This window comes from Phlebotomus papatasi, chromosome 1 (genome assembly GCF_024763615.1).
Source record: "Phlebotomus papatasi isolate M1 chromosome 1, Ppap_2.1, whole genome shotgun sequence".
Classification (NCBI taxonomy): domain Eukaryota; kingdom Metazoa; phylum Arthropoda; class Insecta; order Diptera; family Psychodidae; genus Phlebotomus; species Phlebotomus papatasi.
Genome location: NC_077222.1, coordinates 16,165,479 through 16,185,882, shown reverse-complemented (window position 1 = coordinate 16,185,882; position 20,404 = coordinate 16,165,479). Strand labels below are relative to the sequence as shown.

The 20,404-nt window shown below is 32.6% G+C and overlaps 1 protein-coding gene across 1 annotated transcript in view; it reads left to right on the top strand.

The window, feature by feature from the left end:
- Window positions 1–16,312, top strand: part of LOC129797998 (discs overgrown protein kinase) — a 33,859-nt gene extending 17,547 nt beyond the window's left edge. The window contains exons 4-7 of the mRNA XM_055840927.1: window positions 5,105–5,213; window positions 9,180–9,769; window positions 15,331–15,775; window positions 15,862–16,312. Of these exons, the coding sequence (XP_055696902.1) occupies window positions 5,105–5,213; window positions 9,180–9,769; window positions 15,331–15,524 (893 nt within the window). The 3' untranslated portion in view covers window positions 15,525–15,775; window positions 15,862–16,312. The remainder of the gene's footprint in view (window positions 1–5,104; window positions 5,214–9,179; window positions 9,770–15,330; window positions 15,776–15,861) is intronic.
- The last annotated feature ends 4,092 nt before the right edge of the window (window positions 16,313–20,404 follow it).

Below are 20,404 nucleotides of genomic sequence, written 5' to 3'. Positions count from 1 at the left end.
AAGTAAAAAAATTTGCATAGAAATGTGTCTCATTTGAATGCTGACTTTATTCCAAGTTTTAACTTTGTATTTGTGTCTTGAGCAATGAAAATTGTTGCTGTGGCGCCGTGTCTTCTTCCTTCCCAACTTCTTCATTCTGATTCTTTTATTTTTTTTGTCTTTTAGGTGTATCTCTGCTTGTTTTCTTTTTTTTTTTTGAATTTTTCTTACTTGTTACCTCTTTCGGGGCATTTTGATTGCGTGTCACTTGGCGGAAGAACAAGTCAATGAAAGAAAATGAATCCCTTCTTACACCTTTCTTTTTTTTTGTCTGAGAAAAGTATCAACGAAATGTCCTCTTTCTTATCCAATTTATTGGCAAAATGTAAACAATGCGTGTTTCCTAGGTTTTTGTCAAATGGAATCATTGTCAGAATATACGCAGAGATATAAAGTAAACACTTTACTAAGCACATTCCATTGCAATGTGCTGCAAGTTTGTGATGATTGATTTTAACGATAGGGCTGGTTTTGTGGACGTCCAGGTAGTTGTTGTTATGGAATCCAATAAAGTGTCTCTACCTTTCTTATAAGTTTGATGTACTTTTCTTGGAGTTTAGTTTGGATAAATGGGAATTCTTGACGATTGTGTGAAAGTTTACAACTTACAACTTGTTTGTTTTGAACCATGGAATTATATAAATTTTTGCTGATATTACAGAATTTAAATTTATTTCTTTATGTCAAGAAAATATCCCTAAAACGGTCTTCAGACTAAAGGTTTATCCCAGTTCCCGAAGGTTTCAAAATCCTAAATAGCGAGCAATTTCATTACTTTTTGAGAGCCTAATATGTTATTTTTCTTTAATAATCTAATCCAAAGTTAAATTTTTCCAAAAAATTGTGATTGATCAAAAATTAGAGGAGTTAAGCCATATGGCTAAGCGTTAGGTCTGAAGCCCGTATAAGTTTAAAAATATTATGCTAAAATTAGGAAAATCAAGACTGTAACTTCAAGGCTTCTTTTTATGAGCTTAAAATAAAAATAAATATCCCAAAATTGGGTAAATATACTCAATTTTGGGACACATTTAACCACCGGTTTTCAACCGAAATTTCGTACCGAACATATCAATATTGATCTTTACTTGATACACAGAAGTTTACTGATGTTAAATGTATTATTTAAATACAAAAGAAAAGACTGGATCATTACTGATTTCAAGACTGTTGTAGGGGGGTGGGGGAAAAATAAAAATCATAGTAATGATCCTTGGGTCAACTTATGGGGATCCTGAAGACCGAAAATTCGTATCTCTTACCGTTTGGCCTCTAGTTGGGTTGAAAGTTTACAGACAGAAAAAAAGCATAAAGTAGACTCTCTCAAATTCGGGCATTTGGGACCGAAATGTCGCCCGATTTAGAGAGAAATTTGTGCATCAAACTGTTTGAAATGCAACGACTTTTTGTTCATCTGCATACTCATATTAAGTTTACATACTCATATTTATAGTAAATTTCATGAAAACTCCTTAATAATGCAAAATAACATCGTAACTAAGAAAACCCATGGAAACTTTGAGCATATTTTCTTCATTTAACAAGAATAAGCAAATGTGAAAAATGTCAACAAACTTTTTTCAAATTTAACTGCTGCCCGAATTAAAAAGTAGCCCTATCTTAAAAGAGCCGAATTAGCGAGAGTCTATTTAAGAAAGATAGGTCATTTACGGGTACTTGATAAACAAGGTGACAAGGTCTCCTGTACAATACTTCGTCTTTCCGTATGCCAGCGCCGCAACACTCCCAGGGTTTTGAAGACATCGTCCACTATATTTTTCCATCTCGTCTGGGATGCCCTCTCCTTCTCGTCTCTTCCGGGTTCTGCTTATGTAGTTTCCTAGGCATCCTTTTCCCTGGAATTCGGTAGATGTGACCGACCCAGCTTAGTCTTCTCGTCAATGGGGTTCAAAGATTCGTCGTAAGACCGGTCTTTCAGAAATCAACATGTTTCTTTCATTTGAGCGGGCCAAGAGTGTTGTTTCCAGACCATCCGTGATCATTGGTAGTAGTATGGATATGTAGATCTTGATCTTTGTTCTCTTTGTTGACCATGATGGCTAACTCGAAGAATGTCTCCTTTATCGCGAGTCTTCTTTATCATGACTTCTTATTATACCCGGATCTGCGCACCGCATACACCAAGGCAAGGTTCTAGAGGGTCGGAAAGGATCATCCCCATGTCTTAGGCCCGAGTACACATTGAAGGCTCCTGACCTGACTTCTCTCTTATCGCCTTTACTTGGCACACTGAGTTAGGGATGGTCATCCCCACTAAACTTATCAACTTTGGGTGTAGGCTAGCTTCCGTGCGGCATTCCACAGATCTCATCTGTTGATTGTATCATAGGCCTGTCAGAAGTCCACGAAAAGTGGTTGTACTGCGATATTGTGTTTCCAGCATTTTTTCCAGTACTTGGCGAGTACTGAAGAGGTGGTCAATCGTGGATCTTTTATTCTGGAAGCCTGCCTGCTCTTCTACAATGGCTTTGTCAGCGGATTCAGTAATCCAATCCTCATCCTGATGACGTTTCTTTTCGCTGTGAGACATCAGAAATTGTTTCGCTTTTTGTTACTTTTTGCTCTATACCTTTTGTTACTTTTTACCCCAAGTGTCCATTTTTAATAAAACGATTTCTGGAGAAAAGAACTTTTGCGAAATTCTAAAATAGATAACGGATTCGTATTCAAAAAATTCAAATTATTTAGAAAATATTCACCAGTGCATCAATTTTGGAAAATAAGTAGGTAATAATTGTTATCTTCTGCGAGGAAAATATTTCAAAAATAGGGCTAAAAATTTCGATATTTTTTATTTTCTAAATTCCTTGTTCGAATTCTAAGAAACTTACGACATTGAAGAAGGTCTATGAAGGCTATCTATAGAAAAAATTTGAGCTGCTATCTTTTTTATCTTGGAAGATATTGAATTTTGAAATTTTCGATTTGTGACTTTTTGCCCCAGTCTCTCCTATTCTCGAGGATCAGTCTGTGTCTATTTTCGGCAAAAGCCTAGCGTCCAAATAGATTCAAGCTGATCTTTTGGAAACTTGTATAGAGTCTATAAAATTTGGTAGTAAGGGATTAGGTAGAGGAAGTTTATGCACAGGTTGTCAAATTAATGATTCTAATGTTTAATGCCCTAGACAGACTTAATGCTTAAACCGAGAGACGGTCTAGTGGAAAACTGATGGAAATGAAGCGTAATAATTATTTTGATTATAATTACGTTAAGCTGTCTCTCGGCTTAAGCCGTAGGTGTATCCACCACATAAGGGCTTTGGCAGACCTGAGGATTAGCCGAGAGACGGCTTAGCGTAATTATATTAGAAATAATGGTTAAAGTGCATTTTCATCATTTTCCACTAAAAGTCGTCTCTCGGCTTAAGTCGTAAGTGTGTCTAGGGCATAAGTGGGATAAATCTTTATTGCCAAAATTTACAGGCTAACATACGCTCATGGACGAGCCTGAGTCTGGGGTTTTTAAGTCAGAAACCCGTATAAGGCAAATTAGAACAGTTTTCTAGCTGATTCTACTAATGTTCTTGTAATATTTTCATTGTTTTCTACTTGTTTTTTTTTCAATGGAAAAGTATTTTTGTTGTGAAACAAGAACAAATTGTCGAAAGTTTTCTGACATTGACAATTCTTTCCTCCGCGTGGTAGCGCTGTTTTCTCCCGCAAGTGGCACTGCCAACTGTTCTCAATTCTTAATTCTCAATATTTAGTTAAAAATCTTCTCATATATTTTCTAAAAAAATATCCTTCATTAGAATTGGTGATTAAAGTAGTTATTTTCAAGAAAGGCTTAAGAGTTGATTTGAAATTTGCTGCAGCTTTTGCTGACAATAAAAGTTGCTAAATTTGTCTGATGTCTTAATTATTTCCTCGACAATTATTCTGCAAATATTATCGTCGTGTTAGTTTTATAAATCTCTTTCTGTCTCGTCGACAAATGTAAACATTAAGTTTTTTTTCGGTGTGCCTTAATTGAAGTCAAAGAATAAAACTTCTGTTATTGTATGTTTTTGTGTCACTGTGAAGAAAGGTTTATATTTTTGTTTCATGGAATTTTTGCTAAATTTAGTGAGTGAAATAAAATTGGATGTACATTTTGGAGTTTTCTCAGAAACTGACACAATTTTTTTGTTGGATATAAAAAGAAGATACAACAACGAATAAAAAAAAATTGCCTTCCGTATATTTGCTACACCAATTACGTTCGAGAAAAATATGTTGTATTGTGACGGCATTTTTTTTCTTGTGTTCTGTTGTCTGTTCATTCATGTAAATCAGAAATGATGGAAATGATTATACTTGTAGATATTTGAATTATTAAGTCGATATTTATTGGGTTTTGAGTATGTCTTGATAGATAGAAAGAGGAGAATATTACTTGGTTTGCAATTGGCCTTTGATTCCTTTATTTTCTGTATCTTTCACTATTGAATTATAAATCAATTGGGGAGAGGTAGAAGAGTAAAGATCCGTGTTTTTTTTTTTGTTATTTTACGAAAGAAAATAATCGTATATACAGCTAAATATCTGGATAATATGAATTCTGCAGTTGCTTTTCTCAATCTCGCAATATGAGCTTTAATTCACTGCGTCATTGATGCAATAATCTTATCAACTTTTTTTCTGTCTTCTTTACTGTTTCAATGTAAAGAGGAAAATATACTCATTATTTTCTGTCTTTTTATTTTACAAATAATGTAACTACATGAAAGGCTTTGTTTAGCTTCTTCTTGTTGGCTAAACTTTGTCTAATAATACGAAAAAAATCTTGGTTAAAAACTTTATGATACACGGAGATATTTCTCTTTATAATGCTTGAGAAAGACAGAGAGAGAGAGAGAGAGAGAAAGAGAGAGAGAGAAGACAAAAAAAATCAACAACGACGATAAAAAAGAAATTAAAATAAAATAAAACGATACACAAAACCTCAACGTTTAATAACATTGTTAATCTGCAAGAGAGAATGTTGCATAATCCAATGAAAATTTATGCATTTCAATGTTGCGTCTCACTCTCGTTTTTCTGTTTTTTTTTGTTGTTGTTGCAGTTGGCATACCACGAATTAAATGGTGTGGCTCCGAGGGTGATTACAACGTGATGGTGATGGAACTTCTGGGACCATCGCTCGAGGATCTCTTCAATTTTTGCTCCAGAAGGTGAGTTTATTTTGATGCTTCCTCTCTTTTTCTTGACACACATTATCTATCAATACCTTTTGTGGTAATCTGATTTGCGGGTGATTAAGGATTTGCCGGATGAGATATCACAAGTCGTAATCTGATTTTTTTTTGGTTTCGAAAAACCATCTCAAATGACAATCCATTGATGGAGAGGCAGAAAAAAAGAGATCTTATCAATGAAATGGTTGAGATAAGGAAATTTTGTGGCTATTTTCGTTCTATTTTGGACTGATTGAAATAGAAATATAACATGTATCTATTATTACGATGTTAGCAATATTCCGCACTATTGATTTAATTTAAGCCTCTTCAAGATCATTGTGAGTGAGTCATTTTTTGAACAATTCAATAACGACTGATAGCGGTAATGTTTATCTTTGCATTTGGTTTATTTTGGTCGTATTGGAAGAGAAAATAATTGCTATTGAAGTTCTAAGGACATTGAAAGTTGATGTGATTGCCGCTAGGTGCGCTAAAAGCCATATTGAAATATGAAAATGAAAGCACTTGAATGAAAAGGACCTTTCATTACAAAAATCACTTTAGTAATCCAAATAAAGGATCTAACGTACTAATACTTAGAAAGTTTATTCCATTCATTCATTTTCAACCGCTTATCCCTATTGGGGTCGCGGGCCCATGACATCAAAATTAGTAGCCCACGCTTGTCGATCGTCCGCCACTTCAGGAATATGTTCGGGTTCTATCCCAAGGCGTTCCAAGGCAAGATTCTGAATGTGATTCAGCCACCTTGTCCTAGGTCTGCCCCGAGGTCGATGCCTTCTCACAATGTTTTGCATAGCTTTTCTGGGGAATCTTTTTCGAAAGTTTGCTCCATTCAACTTTTATGGGAAGATTGACACTTAAGCGTATACTTCGGGAGAGAAAGGCCACAAAGAAACATTTAAATGAAACACTATGGAATTTTGAGACAACTATCCACCGTAGTATACTTTTAATGCCTCTACACATTGGAAGCAATTATCGTCAAAAACTACATTTTTGACAGAATTTTGACGTTTTCACCTACATTAGTGCAGACAATTTTCTTAAAAAAAAGCAATTTTTGACAAAAATTGCTTCCAATACCAATGCGTAGAAGCCTTTAGCTATTTTTAAACAAGTTAGAATCAAAAATGCATTAAAGATTTCTATAAAATACCTAGCATATAAAAATAACACAAGCCCTCCAAGTTTATGGGGAAAGTGCCCATGCTTCGTACGATCCCAAGCTTCGTAATTACTAAATTTTCCCTATGTTTCTCATTAAATGTTACTCATCGCACCCATATTTTGAAAACCAGGGTAAATTGCCCAGTTTTTAAAATATATTGCAACGTTACATTTGTTCAGAAACGTAGGAAAAATTTAGTTACGAAGCTTGGGACCGTATGAAGCAGGGGCAACTTCCCCTACATTCATGGAGAAATAAGGATATTGGGAAACTGAACTAAACCTTTAACCCTCTAACGGTGTTTTCTTTAATATGCGAAAAAAAGTTCTGAAACAATGTTTTCTAGGATAATTATGATCCAATAAAGTCAAAAAAACCATCCATTCTTTATTATCTTTTTTAGTTTAGGCGCTAGGTGAGAAAATATAAAATTTTTTGAAACTCTTTTTGCTTCTAAAATTCGCATTTTTAGTTTTTTCAATTTTTTTTTAAAATAAATACACAAAGTAGAATGACATATCTTTCAGTATAAAATAAATTTATTTTAGTCAGATAACTTTAAATCGGTATTTTTATGGAAATTGGAAATGAGTTTTTTGCACTAATATTTTTTGTTGCTTTTTCTCTGACCGGTCACACAAAACTGGTAATAGCAACAAAACGAAGAGTCAAAATGAGTTCAAACTTTCAAGAGATGTTTATAAGACTATTACCGAGCACACTATAGCACATTTAAATAAATAAAACCTTTATTGTCGCTGTAAATGTGATTTTTGTGAAGACCGCCTGGAGGCGGTCTTACCCGTTAGAGGGTTAATAAAAAAAAGAACATTTTTTTTTAGCAGAAGACTGTTCTCAAGTGCTTTTACATTACCGACTTATCTTTGTGTTGGTTCTTGTCACGATTGTTTGGTGGTTTTAGAACACAACAAGGCTTGCGAAAACAGTCAAGACTATAACCAACACAAAGAAAAGTCGATAATGCAGAAGCACTTGAGAACAGTAAAGTGCTAAAAAAAATTTAACATAAATAAGCAATCAAATAATCAATCTTCCTGCACTGAGAAAAAAGGGAGTGCGCTTAACTTTATTTCCTCATAACTTTAACACTTTTTAGGTGTAAAAATACAGGGTGGCTGAAAAAAATGCAACAAACTAAAGCGCTATATTATCTTCATTTTTTGTTCAACTTTTTTGAAATAAAGAAAAAATGGTAGTAAATACATAAAAATTTTAGAATATTATCGGTTTTGTTCAATACGATCTTATTTTGACTTGACTATGGTCTTAAGTCTGTCAAAAAATGCATCGTAGTTTGCACGAATGTGAGTCTTCTGAATGTCCTGCTATTCACGAGGAAGGGCTGCCATCAGCTCATTGATACTTTGCTACTTTTTAGTCCTAACATTGACCAACAAAATGCCTCTTTTAAAGAAGTCAAACGATTTTGCATCCAAGAATTGTGGAGGTCATTGTTTTCCCAAAATAAAGTGCGAAACGTTTTTTTTTAAGCCAAATCTTGTTCGGAGCAAGATTTTTGCGGCGTTGTCGAGTTTTGATCGAACTTCCATTACTTCTTACTAAAATTTTTGTTTGTCCACGACTACAACACTCCTTCCAGGACAATTTTCAGAAACACATTGGCATTTGTTTACTGTACAGCCTAAAAACCTCAGTGGATAGCGATAATTTGTCTTCAAGGAAGTCCAGACCTTCAAATGAGGTGGTTCTTCACTTCCGGTGGCCATTAGAACGTCTAAATTATCGTATGATCTTTTCTTCAGATAGACACAATTATTTTGTTTGAACATTAATTGCTCAATTAAAAATTTTTCTTATCAGAAAAGATGACATTTCTGAAACTGACCACTAACGTGCAAGCGAATTTACTCTGTCGTCGATCGAGCATAACTTCTTTATGAGGATCGACGATGTCTCTTCATTTTCAGGATTTTTAAGGCTTCATATAGAGGTCCGTGAACAATATTTATTTCATGGTTATTTGCGATATATGCGTCTCACAGATCGTTTGTTTGCAAATGTGACGCAGATTTTGTTCAATTTGCTTCGTCATTTTATGAACGATGACTAGGGATGAAGCAATTTTTTTAGACCTTCACCAAAGCATTTTAAAATGCTACTAGTATCCCTGTACTAAGTTATTTTTCGAAAAACGGAAAGTTTAATTACATTCCGGTTTTGAAGAGCCCTAACGATAGCTGCTTCCGCATTTCCTGCAAAATATAGCGACATTAAATTGTCACGTTTGAGTTCCATTACGGTTTAAAAAAGTTTTACAAAATATTATCGAAAATGCTTTTGTAGGCTTTCAAGCAATAAAATGAACTACCACTATGCAAGATATGAAACCGCTGTCACCAGCGGTTTGACAGCTATGCTCTCTGAAAGTTGTTGAATTTTTTTTCAGCCACCCTGTATATCAACATTTTTTAATGTTAATTTTACACCTTCTTAAGGGTAAAACTAACATGAAAGAGGGTAATTTTAACGCCTAATACACTTAAAAAGGGTAATATTTACACTGATTTTGGATCAATCCTGCAGGGTAAAATTAACATTTCCGGAATGTTATTTTGACTTTTTCGGATTTCTCTCAGTTTTTCAATTTCTCAAATACTAATATTTATATTTTGTAAAATGTTATTTATCAAGCAAAATGTTAAATTTTCCAAAGTTTTCAGAATTAATTACAGAATTTTTGTTATCAAACTGACTTTGTTGTGTTGTTCGTTTTACTTTGAAAACAGGTTCACGCTTAAGACGGTCCTTTTGCTTGCCGATCAAATGATTTCGCGTATTGATTACATCCATTCGAGAGACTTCATTCACCGTGACATTAAGCCAGACAATTTTCTGATGGGTTTGGGCAAGAAGGGTAATTTAGTGTATATCATTGATTTTGGTTTGGCGAAGAAGTACCGTGACACACGTACACAGCGACATATACCATATAGAGAGAATAAGAATTTGACAGGAACTGCCCGATATGCATCAATAAATACACATTTGGGCATTGAACAGTCAAGGCGTGATGATCTGGAGTCATTGGGATATGTCCTGATGTACTTCAATTTGGGCACATTGCCGTGGCAGGGACTGAAGGCGGCCAATAAGAGACAGAAGTACGAGAGGATTTCGGAGAAGAAACTCTCGACGCCCATTGAGGAATTGTGCAAGGGATTCCCTGCTGAATTTCCCACCTATCTCACATACTGCCGACAATTGCACTTTGAACAGAGGCCCGACTATTGCTATCTGCGAAAACTCTTTAGGACACTTTTCCATAGACAAGGATTCACCTATGATTACGTTTTCGATTGGAATATGCTGAAATTCGGTGAGTGACAATTTTTTTCTTTCTTTTTTTCTTCTATTTTATTTCTTGCGTGCATGGATTTTTTTTTTGGCGAAATTCTAACTTTCAGCTCAATCATAAATCTCTTCATAAAAGATGATGAAGAAGAAGAAAAAATGATGAATCACTTGTAGATATTCCATTTGGTATTCAAGAAAGAAATGAATTAACATTGTTAGAGGCACCATTCATTTTCACTAGCAACATTCTCTAAATATTGATTGTTTCCATTGGTTCTATTGTTATTGTGGTGTTTTGATAAGCTCCTCTCTTGTTGAACTTTCTGACTATATATCCATGGTGTGCTTGAGGTGTCTGTTTTGTATCCTATACGTGCTCTATATTTGCCAAGAGGAATGTTTGGTATTTGGTATAATGTCAGAGAAATTGTCTGTATTATTCAAAAGATGCCGCTAATTTTGAGTAAATTTAAGCTTAAAAATATTGTAGGCTCCAAGCTCTCCTGCTTTTGCTTTGGAATGTTAGAAAAATAGTAAATTATGGGTAGTTAAAAGGTTTACGTGACGCTTCAATCAACAAGTGTCGTAGGAATGTTTTTTGACTAAAAAAAATTCTAGGGGGAGGCTTTGAACTTTCGCATACTAAAATGATGTTCAAGTTCAGTGATTTTTTCTGACTACCATGCAAACCGTATGGATTCTCCAACTATGCCAAAAAAATGTCTTACTTATAAGGTTCATAATCCCACCAAACATAATCCCAGGAAATCCTTAGATTTTCCTCCAGAGGAAAATGAAAATTTAATGGCGATTTATCCGATAGATGAATCAAGTTTCTATTATCGCACACGATTCACGCCATCATTGAACACCCCATTTTCACCGTAAATTTTGCACCGGACACTAAAAGTTGCACATCATTGTTTAAAGGGAACTCTAATCTACTTGATTAACCCATTTTTATAAGGAATAAAACATTTTAATATCACTTTTTTGGAACTTTTCTGAGAGATGTTTTATTGACATTAAAAACCATTTTTTTGCTTGATTCTACGAGAATTTCACTCCGGAAACGGTTAAATCTGATGAATACTTTCTTGAAAAGTCCAAATATCACCAAATTTACACGAATCAATAAGTTTTTAAAGCTAAAAATTGACTAAAACTCTGCAAGCGAGAAGACTACACAAGATTCCACCATTCCTCCACGGAGCCGGATATGCACAAAAACGTTTGAATGTGCATCATTGAAGATTTCTCTGTTCCTGCAGCTGCAGGAATCGGGATTTAGCACAGATATTGAGCTTCAGCAGGTGAACAAGCTAAAATTTTCACAAAACATCTTCTTACGGACAGTTTCTTTTCTTTGTCATGCAAAACAACACAATAGTGAGGTTATGTCAAAGATTGTCAAAAACCAGTTGTAAACTGTATGAGCTTATTACAGATGTGATTCTTTCATTGCACATTCAGTTTGTGCAAGCTTGAAAAATATTTTTATATCAAAGAAATGCAAAATTGCTTAATAATTACTCAACTGCAACCTATTTGAGTCAAATTACTTCTTGTTTATCAATTTTACGATTTTTAAGTTTTCCTTTTTAGTGATGGATCAAATCGGTAGATTACAATAGATGTGAATATGAGGGATCGTATCTAAAATGAAGTTTCCTGGAAAATATCTGAAAGAAGCAGTCTTCTATTTGCGATCGATGAATCTGAGTCAAGTTTGTGAATTTTGTTCCACCCACAAAAAGTGTCTGTTCAGCCTAAAAGATTTTTACTTAAATCTGATTCCTAATAACCCTTCTACCCTCTGTGATAGTAGTTTTTCAGAAAAGTGATATTAATTCTGCACAATCGTATGAAATATTGCACAGCAAAATTACAGTTTTTGACCTGTTTTTATTTTTTGCTTCCTGAAACTAGGAAAAAAGGATTAGACTCTCAATTTTTTCAGGAAAGATGGGATTTAAGGTTAGCTATTACAATATAAAGCCATATGCCAGATTCATAAAGGAATATGGGAGAAATATGAAGTGTCCGAAGGTAGCGTATATGCGAACGATCAAAGCCTCCTCCTACTGTTTTTTTTTAAATAAAAAATTGACAAAGTAGTAGCTAGTCAATTAACTACTACTACTACTATTGTTTGAGCCCCTATTGAGGTTTGAAAATAAGATTATAAATTTTTTAATGAGACGTAAGACAGATAATGTAAAAACAAAAAACGTTTAAAATGTGACTACAGCGTCTCTAATGCAGGTTCTATAAGGTTTTCTAGGTTTAGAGAACGCTCGGAAATTGTAAGGCTTTGATTTTTCTTTTTGAGAAATAAGATCGGTACAAACAGAAAGGCAGATATAGTCAATTGTGTGTTAAAAAATGCCAAAAAATGTTTTGCCTACAATACAGGCGCTAAAATAAATTAAAAAACAAGTTTGAAGTATTTTTTTAAATGATTAAGCGGGTCACGATTAAGATACTGATAGCCAAATTCCGAAAGCCAAATCCCGAAAGCCAAATCCCGAAAGCCTAAAACGCAAATGTCAAATTTTCTAAAAACCGAAATCCCAGAAGTCAAAATCCCGAAAATCAAAATCTTGAAAAGCCAAAATTCCGAAAAACCAAAATCCATAAAAACCAAAATCCTGAATGCGAAAATCCCGAAAACCCAAAATTCCGAAAACACCAAAATTCCGAAAGCCAAAATCCTGAAAAGCCACAATTCTGAACTCTTTTTTAAAGTGTAATAGTTACTCCAATAATTGTGCCCGTGCTTGTGGGATCCAAAGGGAAATTTTGAGAAACTTCTCGACACATTATCCTCCGTAAATTTTCGTCCCGAAATTTTGGAATGTTGGCTCTCGGAATTTCGGCCGGAACTATATTAAATTTAAGTCATAAAAGAAAAAAAACTGAGAATCCAGGCAATAATTTTAGCATTGTGAAATTTTAAATTTCTTTATCTATGTTCAAGGATTACAAAAATTCGTACCGGCTATATTTCCTTAATTAGATATGATTAAGTAATATTGTTAAATAAAGCAGAAAAATTTGCACGTATCTTATGCTTTATTTTTCGCCTTCTTGCTCCATCTGCCAAACATAGACTGTCACATAGAAAACATCGTTTTTTTAGGGTTGCCGCTGCCACTGTTCCCCGTTGGCGCCATTTCTGACAAATATTTCTTTTTTTTTTATAATGAAAAATTAGAAATATGTTAATCATTCAGATTTATTTTTTAATATGTAGGCGTTTCCTAGAAGTCAAACTAAGAAAATAGACTACGCCTCTTTAAGTGTTTCACATAATTGAAGCAAATATTTAATCATTGCACAATATTTCTGTAATGCAAAGTATTTTAATAAGTTTTCTGACAATTTTGAAGTATTGTGGATAACAAAATTTTGGATTCTGGGTGTGGACAAAAAAGTAGCGTTACTTTGTGTAGTGGCATCACTCAATCTTTTTTTATAGCTCTACATTTTTGACAATCTTACTTTAAATTTTAAGTCAACAATTTTGTAAAAACGTAACCGGTTACCGGTTTGGAACCGGTGAAGACTTGTCAGAAAGTCCAAGACCTGTATAGCGAACTTAAACACGATAACATTCGGTTGAGAAATATGCTCTCTAGAGTCTTTTAAACGTTTGACCTTGAAAACTGTCATTAGGAATGATTCAACGGTATTTTCGTATCCTAGGTAACCTCAAAAAATATATCCAAAAATGTAAAAAAAATCACGACGCGTTTTTGAACAATTTAGACTTATGGATGAGGGGAGACTCCAATAAGAAATGAAATAGAATTTGAGCAACGAGAAATTATTAAACTATAGACAATACTCAGGAGATATTTGTTGAACTTAGCTTAAATATAGCTTAGAAACATTCGGCAAATAAACCTTAAAAATAAATTAGCTCCCCTCCCCTATAAACGAGAATGATACCAAAAGTACAGAAAGCTTTTGAATACATTACTTATCTTGCCTTTTATATCGTCTACACAGAAAAAAAAAATTTGTAAATTCGTTAGGAAATGTTTGTAAACATACAAAAAATGTTCGTAAAATTTTGTCATTTGTTCTTAAAGTTTCGTGAGATACACAAAAATTTACAAACAAATGTTTGTTAAAGAACAAAAATTCTCGTCAAGTGATCAAGTGTTTGTGTAAAGACTATAAACTTTTACGACCTTTTTTGTGGGTTAGACGATTTACGAACATTTCGTAAGGCCCCAATACTTTGAAAAAAAAAATGCAGTAAAATTTTTTGTAAATGTTTCTGAATTCCTATTGGGGACTTATGAAGTGTTCGTAAATCGTATTACTCACAAACAAGTTCGTAAAAGTTTGTATTTTTTTCACAAACATTGTTCGTAACATGAACACTATCACCTTTTTTGTTCTTTTACAAACATTTGTTTGTAGATTTTCATCTGTCAATAATTTACGAAGAAATGAAAAAATTTTACGAACTTTTTTTTTTGTATATTTACGAACATTTACAAACAAATGTTTGCAAAGGAATATATAAGCGCGTCAGGTGCTCAAGTTCAGAACAATATTTGTGAAAAAAATTAGAAACTTTTGCAAACTTATTTTGTTCTTTTACAAACATTTGTTTGTAGATTTTCATCTCTAAAAAATTTACGAACAAATAACAAAATCTTACAAACTTTTTTGTATGTTTATAAACATTTACGAACAAATGTTTGTAATGGAATAAAAATGTGCGTCAGGTGTTCACGTTAAGAACAATTTTTGTGAAATAAATTACAAACATTTACAAACTTGTTTTGTTCTTTTACAAGCATTTGTTTGTAGATTTTCATCTCTCAAAAATTTACGAACAAATGACAAAATTATACGAACTTTTTTTTGTATGTTTACGAACATTTACGAACAAATGTTTGCAAAGGAATAAAAATGCGCGTCAGGTACTCATGTTAAGAACAATGTTTGTGAAGAGAGTTGAACTTTTACGAACTTGTTTGTGAGCTATATGATTTACGAATGTTTCGTAAGTCCCCAGTAGAGGAATTCACAAATTGTTTGCTGCTTGGCTGGCTTGTGGTTAACAGTTGTCTTCACTTAAGTGTGTAAATAATTTATACTAAAAGCTTTTAAAACACTTTTAAGTCTGTTTATTCGAAGGTAGAGCTTTTGTAGGTATTTATGGACTTATGGAGCTATTTAACTCAGCGATTTTGTCTACATTCTTTGTAATGAAAATTTTGAATTTTGGTTTTTGTTTTATTAAATTTATTTACTTTGAAGAGTGAATGAAGTGATTATAGCATGTAATGATAGCAATTATCATTATCGCACCATCTGCAAGAATTCCCAATGTGCTAAGTATTAAATCAATAATTGACTCTGTGCTTCTTGTTTATTTTAACATTTTCACGCTTTTTACTAATGAAACACGCTTAATTTTTGGTAGTTTGTGTGAAGAAGAGATCGAGTGTGATGAAGTTGATGACTGACGGATGATACGACAAGAGTGTTTACGAAGAAAAAAAGAAATTGAGAAAGATGCTAAATGAATCCTTTATTTTGGGGGGTGGTATCCTGAAGGTGGCTCACGCAGTACAGCTGGCCCCAATGAGGAAATTGAGGGCGGTGGTGGCGGAGCGAAACGCACCCAAATGACCACCAATACAATGGAGGAGCCCACAAACTCCTCACGACCATACGATACGCCCGAGAGGAGATCTTCGATACGTATCCGTGGGCAGAGTGTGGTGAATGATATGCGAAATGTGAAATAGTTTTCATAAGGGGAATGGCATTGAGGAAAAAAAAATTAATTAACACAGAGAGGACGCATAAAAAATAATTATTAAAAAAAGAGATGATGCAAAAAAAATTAAAGATTTAAGATGAAGGAAAAAAAAAACTTTAAATATGGAATAACAAATTTATCCATATTTAAACTTACTATTATTAAAATGCAAATATTCTGATAGTGAGCGAGATGTGAGCGACAACATGAGAGCTGGGGAACATTTTTAGTATGAGGGTAAGTTTTATTTATTTTTATTGATTTTTCTTTAATAAAATAGGATTTTTTTGCAAAGGTTTTAAACAGCTTTGCCTTTTTTTCAGGTCCGTTTAGTCCCTCGGCCCTAAGACTTAAAAAAAAAACAAACAAACAAAATACCTTATAATTAATTATACAATTGAAAAAATAATTATTTAAGGTGATGAATAAAAAAACGTGAGCGTAAATTTCAAAAACAAAATAAAAAAAGAATAAATTATTCATAATAATTAATAAAAAAAAAACAAAAAACAAAGAAAAACCGATGTGAAAATTCTCCTCAGTCTTTAATTTCGTTTCACATCAATGAGACAATTAATTAAAAAAAGAAGAAAACTCTCGAAACACGAGAGATGATAAAGAAAAAAATATATAAATATTAAAAAAAAAATCAATGGTAAGGGATAAAAATATCATAAAGTGAAAAAAAAAAACAATTTTTAAGTGTATATTTGATCACGTTAAAATTAAAAAAAAGAAGAAACAAAATAAAACTATAATGAAATTATTTAGGAAGTGATTAATTGATAAATGTAAAGTGGAATTTAAAAAAAAAATACGAGAATTAGGTGAAAACAGAAACTTTGATAAAGAAAAAACTCAAGAAAAAAACAATCCAGCCACGCGTCTTTCTAAAAAAAACATAAACCAATTTACCGATGAAGAAAAAAAAGAAACATAACATTTAGTAATAGCTGTGTTTTTAACTACAATTACAAAAGAGAAAAAATCATAAAATGAAACGAATTATTAAAAAAAAGCTACATTTTTAGCATTAAAGGGAATTAAAAAAAAAAAACAAAAAAATAATGGGATATAAAAAATGCTGAGAATAACTTCAAGGATTAAAAAAAAGAATGTATAATATTAAAATAAATTACTTGTACACTGACTTGATCTTACAAAAAAAAATCATGATTTTACCCTCAAATGCTGCATTTTTGTTTTCCTCCTTTTTTATATATAAATATTTATGTAAATTTGATAATTGTGAGCAGAAATTGTAAAACGGGGAAAAAAGGAAACACAAAAAATACACTCTGGAATTAATCGAGTAAAACATTTATTAAAAATAATCCATTGAATTTCATGTTGTTTCATAGTGACATTGTAAACTATAAAAAAGAAAGAAAGAAAATTGAAGGTAAATGAAAATCTTGTAATATTTCATACTTTACTCATATTTGATATAATTGTAATAACTAAATAATGCTAAAAAGCGTGGGAGAACACATTTTATTTTCTAGCGATTTTAGTCAGCAATCGTTGAAAGTTTAAGGGGAAAAATCGGCAGTTGAAGATGGTTTAAAAAAGTAAAAGTTTACAGGAAAATGTAATCAATTGATTAACTTTTCCTAAAGTCAAAATTTTCCTCTTTCTTTATTTTCAAGCAGAGAATCTGAAATACCTAAATATTGGGTGTAATTGTCTTATTTGATAAAGAAGTTATTCTTAAATTTGAGGTTATGTTGATCCTAACCTCAAAATAATATTTTATTTTAATAAAAAGTTCCAACATGCAATTTTCTCTAAAATCATTAAATAAATTATCATATTTCAGAATGCGAAGAAAAACAGTTCAAAAACATTTTTACAGTCCATAATCCGGTAATTTTGAGGTTATAAATAGAAAGATCGAAAAGTACTCTTATTTTGAGTACTTCCCGATGAGTAATTTCATTGACAGGAACCGGTGAGTTTTTGAGGATGGACCAGTTTGGGAAATCTAATTTTTCACAAAGATTTTTGCCCGAGAATTTAGTAATTTGAGGTTATGCTAAACCTAACCTCGAAAAATTAAAGTTATCACGTAATAAAAAATTCTAAGTACAATACAACGCATAAAGTACTCAAGAATATTTTTAATCACGTTTGGGAATATGAAAAAAATACAGCCTGTAAGCATTCTTAAATTCCCACATTCTACTGATTTTGAGGTTAGAAGAACAATCTAAAAATACTTTTAATTTGAGTGTTTCCTGATGAGTAATACCATTGAAGGGAAATCGGTGAGCACAGAGGGATGAATAAGCTTGGAAAAAGACAATTTTTCTCAAAGATTTTGGCTCTAGGATTTCTAAGTTTTGCTAAACTTAACCTCAAAAAATCAAAATTTTCAAATAACAAAAAATTCTAAGTCCAATATTGCAATTACTTCCAAAAGCATAAAATAAGTTACAATATTTTTAATAATTTTTCATGATCCAAGAAAATAGTCTGCAAGGATTTTCAAAAGTCCACGTTTTGTAAACTTTCAGGTAATGAATAGAAACTAGAAACATTAAAAAAATATTATAATTTACGGTATTTCCCGATGAGTAATTTTATTAACAGGAAACCAGTGAGTTTCTGAGGATGGAATAGTTTGGAAAAACCGATTTTTCTCCAAGCTTTTGTCTCGAGGATTTGGGAATTTGAGGTTAGATAACCTAACCTCAAAAAATCAAAATTATCACGTAACAAAAATTTGTGAGTTTAATACAACGTACAATTTCTTCCAACACCGTAAAATAATCTGTAATATTTTTTTTATCATGTTTGAGATTACAAAAAAAAATATTTTAAAAGCACTTGTAAATGACCATAATCCGCTTATTTTAGGTTAGAAATAGAAAAATTTAAAAAAACACTCTTATTATGAGTATTTTCCTACGAATAAATTGAAGGAATCGGTGATTGTTAGGGGATGGATTAGCTTGGAAAAGCCGATTTTTGTCAAAGATTTCGACTGGGATTACCCCAGTCACTGAAGAGGGCTTGGAGTCCGAGCCGAAAGCTTTGGAAAAATCGTGTTTACCGGTTTCCTATCATTCAATACTGATCAATCGTTGATCAGTTTTTTTCAACACTTTAGATTCATAGATTTCGTCATAAAAATCTGCCTTCAATTTCTCAGTAAAGGCTAAACATAACCTAAAAGTTTTCAAATTAACAAAAATGGTCAAGAACAAACCGTTGTAAAAATTATATCGATGGAGAATCTGGAAATTTTCGGGAAGTGGATATAATTCAGGAAAATGCATCAATGTTTTCCAGAGCTAGACCTAGCTCCAGAACTGAGTGATTTCCACTTTCCGACGATTTCCGGATGCCCATCGAGATTGTAATTGTCCAAATAAGAAAATACGTCCAGTTTGTGGCACTTTTCTAATTTGGTTTGAAGGTTATGCTGGTCAAAAATGAGATCTTGTGGGACATAACCTAAAAAAATGTAACATTTTTCATAAGAAACTTTCTAATGTTCATTCTTTTTGCTATTTAGCACTGTTCAGGTCATTTTAATATTACTCCGATATGTTTGATTCTGAATTCTGACAGCGCAACAGTTCCTAACCTTAAAAGCATTATTGCCTGTTTTGACCAAGGCAGCGTTTGAAAAGGGCCTTGGGATTTGAGATAAAAGGTCTTCCAACCATTAAAAATCAAAATCAGTCAATAAAATCAGTGTTTTCTAGTGTAAAAACGTTTTGGGAAAATATATTAGGGTATGCTGTCTCTAGCCTTAAAGGTTACTTCGAAAAGTTTTAGGTTATGTTTATTAAACCTATTCCTTCATTCATTTTCAACCGATTGGTTGCAATTGGAGTCGCGAGGTCATCCAGGTTAGGAACACACGCCCATCGATCCTCCGTCACTTCAAAAAGATATTTGTGATCGATTTCCATGTTAAACCTAACCTCAAAAAATTATAACATTATTTTGTTTAGCAGAATCTCTTCATCTAGCTATTTTTTATACAGCCCCATTTAGTACTTAAAATTTGTACAGGGACATGAACTTATAAATAAATAAATAAATAAATAAATAAATAGAAGAATTTTAAATCAAAAATTTAGTCGAAATAAGAAAATCTATTCAAAAGTCCTTCATTTATTGCGTGTATCAATTTCTAACCTCAAAAAATAAAACGTTCTGGACAGGGGCATGATATTTCCTATGTTTCCCATATGTTTCTAGCGAGCCGAAATTTTTTTTGAGTTTATTAGCTGTTTTTTGTCATCGTAGAATGAATTAGTAAAACATACTAATACAAAATAAAAGCCAATTTAATAAAGAATAGGCAACCAAAATCCCCAAATTGGCAACCTACGTAGTTTTGGAGATATCTTGTGGAATATGTACGAAAACAGGAAAAAAATTACACTAAAACTGGTCGCATTTTTCAGAGCTAATGTTACCTCCCTGTTCCTGGATATATTAATTATTTTTGGATTGCTTTTTTTCAATTGTTTGTGTGAAAAATTTAAGATTTTACGAAAATTAGGTAAATTGTACTTGAAAATCTTTTTTTTATGATCTTTTCTAGGTTAGGTCATTCATAACCTCAAATTATCGACTTTAAAATGATGATCCGGTGATCGTCGGATGGAATTTGGGACGAAAAGGCTTTTATTCTCGCCTTATTCCTCTTCCATCTAACGATTACCGGATTATCAAATTATTGAATAATCACTTTATCAAAGAATAATGCCCAATATAGAAATTATTGCAGCTAAAAGCTGTGTGTAATCTGCTAAATTTTTAAGACAACTTCTATTTTTTAATTCTAATTTAAACTCCCGTTTTAACTTTTGACGACTGCTGATTGAATCGACAGGGAGCCTTTCA